At 37.6% G+C, this 6,000-nt stretch overlaps 1 protein-coding gene across 1 annotated transcript in view; it reads left to right on the forward strand.

Moving 5' to 3' along the window:
* Nucleotides 1-5,682, forward strand: part of LOC126204411 (lysosome membrane protein 2-like) — a 263,267-nt gene extending 257,585 nt beyond the window's left edge. Inside the window, exon 10 of the mRNA XM_049938788.1 lies at nucleotides 4,650-5,682. Coding sequence (XP_049794745.1) covers nucleotides 4,650-4,835 — 186 coding nt within the window. The 3' untranslated portion in view covers nucleotides 4,836-5,682. The remainder of the gene's footprint in view (nucleotides 1-4,649) is intronic.
* Nucleotides 5,683-6,000: the final 318 nt, after the last annotated feature.

Raw genomic sequence — 6,000 nt, forward strand, 5'->3', positions numbered from 1 at the left:
TAACTTGAGTTCTTCCACATCCATGAAGGATCTCCTTCCTGATGTGATTTACGGAGTACAGTCTGTGAATAAATTAAACTTTGTAGCTTTGACATGTCTCTGTGTAGTAGATTGTATTCTAATGCTTGACTTTTCACTTGAGCCAAATGATTAACTAATATGTGGTATCTGTAGCATATACAATTCCTGTATTTGACCTTTAATGAAGAAATTGTCTAATGAACATTTAAATGTGCCAAAGTATGTGACACAAGTAGCTGAGTGGACTCATTTTGTTTTCTGCACTAGATACAGCCATATTTAAATTGTTTCTAGGATTATATAAAATTGTAGTCCTTACATGCTGTTCCAGAACAGTCTTCTGTCTTCATCATCACCCACAGTATTGATCTCATTCCCTTAGCAACAACTAAAGCAGTCAAACCAGGGGCATCAAAATTTTTGTTACTCTTCTGGCAGCAAATTTTTCAATTTTTCCACTGGTAATGTTCACAATGAAAAATAACACAAGTTGAAGTAACTGATGAGTATAGCACCCTTGTGGTTTCCAGGTTAAATGAGATCTTGAAAATTTCACAAATAATATTACATTGCTTATTTGTCCTTGGGATGGCTGAAAAAATGTAGATACAATTATGTTAATCTTCCTCCATGAACCATGGACCTTGCCGTTGGTGGGGAGGCTTGCGTGCCTCAGCGATACAGATGGCCGTACCGTAGGTGCAACCACAACGGAGGGGTATCTGTTGAGAGGCCAGACAAACATGTGGTTCCTGAAGAGGGGCAGCAGCCTTTTCAGTAGTTGCAGGGGCAACAGTCTGGATGATTGACTGATCTGGCCTTGTAACATTAACCAAAACGGCCTTGCTGTGCTGGTACTGCGAACGGCTGAAAGCAAGGGGAAACTACAGCCGTAATTTTTCCCGAGGACATGCAGCTTTACTGTATGATTAAATGATGATGGCGTCCTCTTGGGTAAAATATTCCGGAGGTAAAATAGTCCCCCATTCGGATCTCCGGGCGGGGACTACTCAAGAGGACGTCGTTATCAGGAGAAAGAAAACTGGTGTTCTACGGATCGGAGTGTGGAATGTCAGATCCCTTAATCGGGCAGGTAGGTTAGAAAATTTAAAAAGGGAAATGGATAGGTTAAAGTTAGACATAGTGGGAATTAGTGAAGTTCGGTGGCAGGAGGAACAAGACTTTTGGTCAGGTGAATACAGAGTTGTAAATACAAAATCAAATAGGGGGTAATGCAGGAGTAGGTTTAATAATGAATAAAAAAAATAGGAGTGCATGTTAGCTACTACAAACAGCATAGTGAACGCATTATTGTGGCCAAGATAGACACAAAGCCCATGCCTACTACAGTAGTACAAGTTTATATGCCAACTAGCTCTGCAGATGATGAAGAAATAGATGAAATGTATGACGAGATAAAAGAAATTATTCAGGTAGTGAAGGGAGACGAAAATTTAATAGTCATGGGTGACTGGAATTCGTCAGTAGGAAAAGGGAGAGAAGGAAACATAGTAGGTGAATATGGATTGGGGGGAAGAAATTAAAGAGGAAGCCGCCTTGTAGAATTTTGCACAGAGCATGACGTAATCATAGCTAACACTTGGTTCAAGAATCATAAAAGAAGGTTGTATACCTGGAAGAATCCTGAAGATACTAAAAGGTATCAGATAGATTATATAATGGTAAGACAGAGATTTAGGAACCAGGTTTTAAATTGTAAGACATTTCCAGGGGCAGATGTGGACTCTGACCACAATCTATTGGTTATGAACTGCAGATTGAAACTGAAGAAACTGCAAAAAGGTGGGAATTTAAGGAGATGGGACCTGGATAGACTGAAAGAACCAGGGGTTGTAGAGAGTTTCAGGGAGAGCATAAGGGAAGAATTGACAGGAATGGGGGAAAGAAATACAGTAGAAGAAGAATGGGTAGCTCTGAGGGATGAAGTAGTGAAGGCTGCAGAGGATCAAGTAGGTAAAAAGACGAGGGCTAATAGAAATCCTTGGGTAACAGAAGAAATATTGAATTTAATTGATGAAAGGAGAAAATATAAAAATGCAGTAAATGAAGCAGGCAAAAAGGAATACAAACGTCTCAAAAATGAGATTGACAGGAAGTGCAAAATGGCTAAGCAGGGATGGCTAGAGGACAAATGTAAGGATGTAGAGGCTTGTCTCACTAGGGGTAAGATAGATACTGCCTACAGGAAAATTAAAGAGACCTTTGGAGAGTAGAGAACCACTTGTATGAATATTAAGAGCTCAGATGGCAACCCAGTTCTAAGCAAGGAACGGAAGGCAGAAAGGTGGAAGGAGTATATAGAGGGTTTATACAAGAGCGATGTACTTGAGGACAATATTATGGAAATGTAAGAGGATGTAGATGAAGACGAAATGGGAGATAAGATACTGCGTGAAGAGTTTGACAGAGCACTGAAAGACCTGAGTCGAAACAAGGCCCCGGGAGTAGATATCATTCCATTAGAACTACTGATGGCCTTGGGAGAGCCAGTCATGACAAAACTCTACCATCTGGGAAGCAGTGGTTGGGAAAGGAGTGAGACAGGGTTTTAGCCTCTCCCCGATGTTATTCAATCTGTATATTGAGCAAGCAGTAAAGGAAACAAAAGAAAAATTTGGTGTCGGTATTAAAATTCATGGAGAAGAAGTAAAAACTTTGAGGTTCGCCGATGACATTGTAATTCTGTCAGAGACAGCAAAGGACTTGGAAGAGCAGTTGAACGGAATGGACAGTGTATTGAAAGGAGGATATAAGATGAACATCAACAAAAGCAAAACGGGATAATGGAATGTAGTCAAATTAAATCGGGTGATGCTGAGGGAATTAAATTAGGAAATGAGACACTTAAAGTAGTAAAGGAGTTTCGCTATTTAGGGAGTAAAATAACTGATAATGGTCGAAGTAGAGAGGATATAAAATGTAGACTGACAATGGCAAGGAAATCGTTTCTGAAGAAGAGAAATTTGTTAACGTTGAGTATAGATTTAAGTGTCAGGAAGTCGTTTCTGAAAGTATTTGTATGGAGTGTAGCCATGTATGGAAGTGAAACATGGACGATAACTAGTTTGGACAAGAAGAGAATAGAAGCTTTCGAAAGAAGAATGCTGAAGATAAGGTGGGTAGATCACGTAACTAATGAGGAGGTATTGAACAGGATTGGGGAGAAGAGAAGTTTGTGGCACAACTTGACTAGAAGAAGGGATCGGTTGGTAGGACATGTTTTGAGGCATCAAGGGATCACAAATTTAGCATTGGAGGGCAGCGTGGATGGTAAAAATCGTAGAGGGAGACCAAGAGATGAATACACTAAGCAGATTCAGAAGGATGTATGTTGCAGTAGGTACTGGGAGATGAAGAAGCTTGCACAGGATAGAGTAGCATGGAGAGCTGCATCAAACCAGTCTCAGGACTGAAGACCACAACAACAACAATCTTCCTCACTTCATTAACTGAAGTGGTACTCACCACTGCATACTAGAAGGCTGGAAATGAGTGCAGAGTCTGAAACATGTCATGTACTGTAAAGTAAATAAATATGTTGCATTGGACATCCAAGAAGGTGTTATTCAATAACTACCACAGCAAGTAATAAGGTTAGATCCAGAAGTTGTGAAATTATATTTATTTGCATAATCATGTGGGAGAAGTGTCCTACTCAAGGCAGAGTAACTTTCCAGTCATAGCCACTATCAGTAGCTGCAGAGTCAGGAATAAAGGACATGTTGGAATAATTTGTTGTTGGTCAACAAATGAGAAGAGTTCACAGAAAGATTTACTGTTTAGTAGAAATCGTAACAGTGAGCTTTTGTTAAAAACAAATTTGTCCTTCTTTTTAAAAATTTGTTAGGGCAGTTACAATTTAATTTTTTTTAACAATGGAGCTTAATGGTACCTTACTAAATTGTGTTGCCAGGAAATGACATGCATGTAGGCCCAGTAGCATTCTTTGTTTTAGAAGCAGTATTATGCCAATGCATTAAATAAATTAAGAACCATCAGAAAAGGGGGGAATGTGAAAGTGAGATTTAATGTGCCTCATCAATATCAAATGTGCAGTATCAGAATGTAAGTAATTTTAAATGGAGCAGAATTGTGGGGCCTGAAGATTGGGGTTTGTAATACTGCTGCATTTTAGTTCAGACAGGATGTGATATGACAGTGATGTTTGTGCAGTTCCAGTGGGTACAATACAACTGTATGCAGCCAAAATCAGGTACTAGAGATTACAATGTAGCCACAACATAGACTGGCCTCATCTTGGCCCATAGCCATAATAGTAGTTTTGGTAGCACTTACAGACACACACACACACACACACACACACACACACACACACACACACACACACTAGTAGTTTTGGTAGCACTTACAGACACACACACACACACACACACACACACACACACACATACACACACACATACTTTTATTATATATATTGCTTACTGTCATGGAATGTCCCTTATTGCAGAAATAATTGAATTTTCATTCATTTTATATTTATTATACATTGACATGAATGGATCTACAGTTAGTATTTCACTTTCTTCATACTACAATTAACTATTAAGCATGTGTTGCATAATAATCATCACTGTTGTTCACAGGGCCTAGATGATTTACCCAGTGACTTCCAAAGTTTGTTTGTACATGTGACGTATAGTGCTCGTGTGCTTCAACTCATTCTGCTGTATGGGCTGCCCACTTTAAGTCTGGTCTTCTTGTACCTGTTATGGCGACAACTGAGGTTGTGTAGGAGTAGTCAAATACTAGTGCCGACCAGCAGTGCATAATTTATTATGTCAGTAAGTGAAACTCATTACTTTTAAGCAAAGAGGACTGTTAATATAATGGCAAAAAACTGGTTTATGTAAAGTTCAAATTACGATACAGGTATATATTAGCAGTCATTCTGAAGATGTTTGCAGAGTATGGATTGTGAGCTACAAACTTGTACTCTGCATCTTGTTTCTTATGACACTATGTCTCAAACTATTCGTGAACTGTTGTTTGCTTTATTTCAGTATTTTTCATAACATTGCATTTTTTGAAAATATTTTTGTCATTCTGTAAGTAACTTATAGGCAGTTATTTTGTAGTCATAACATACATGTCATTTAGATTCGAGTTCAGATAATTGCTCAATACATTTTTGTGTTGTAATATATATTTTTGAAATGTACAAACCATACTTTATTTTTGTATTATACAAATCATTTTTTGTGTCTTGTTATTGCTAAATGTATCTTTGTTGTGTTATTGCTGTGATTTGTACAAAGACTGTTGTTTGTGTATGTCTCATGTTTCTTGTTACATTTCACTCCCCATTTAAGATGCCAAAAGCTGATGGCAAACTTATAATGACCATACTGTGTTTAAACCAAGCTTGAAACATATAGGTGCCTTTTTACAGTCTGTTCTTGTATAATAGATATAAGTTTTACAAATTTTAAGCACTTAATACATCAGAAAATAAGGTTTTTACATAAAAACTGAGATGTTTACATGTCAGCTAATTCTTTTAGAGAGAATTAGAAATATTCCCTAACACAAATATTTATCTTTGTGATAAATCTACTGCATTACTTTGGCTGGGCATCTTGTTGGTGACTGAAGAATAAAATGGCCCAAACACATTAACTTTTGTGAATTTCATTTGATGTCTTTCAATAGCAGATCCTGCCACATTTTACAGTACATTCACATTTTTATTGTGCACTTAATAATCAGAAACCAAATGCAGAGATATTAGATTTACTTTTTCAAAGATTACATAAACCACAGACAGACATTAGTTTTAAAAATATGTACTCTAATGATATTACAGAATTCATTATGGCACTAAAAAGTGTCAATTTCTTTGGTGCTATGGCTATGATTCTAGCAGAGAATTCAAACATTGTGCTGACTTGTTTTAGCAAGTGTGCACCTGTGATAGTGAGTTGAAAATAGAACAAA

The sequence above is a fragment of the Schistocerca nitens genome, chromosome 9 (genome assembly GCF_023898315.1).
Source record: "Schistocerca nitens isolate TAMUIC-IGC-003100 chromosome 9, iqSchNite1.1, whole genome shotgun sequence".
NCBI classification, from domain to species: Eukaryota; Metazoa; Arthropoda; class Insecta; order Orthoptera; family Acrididae; genus Schistocerca; species Schistocerca nitens.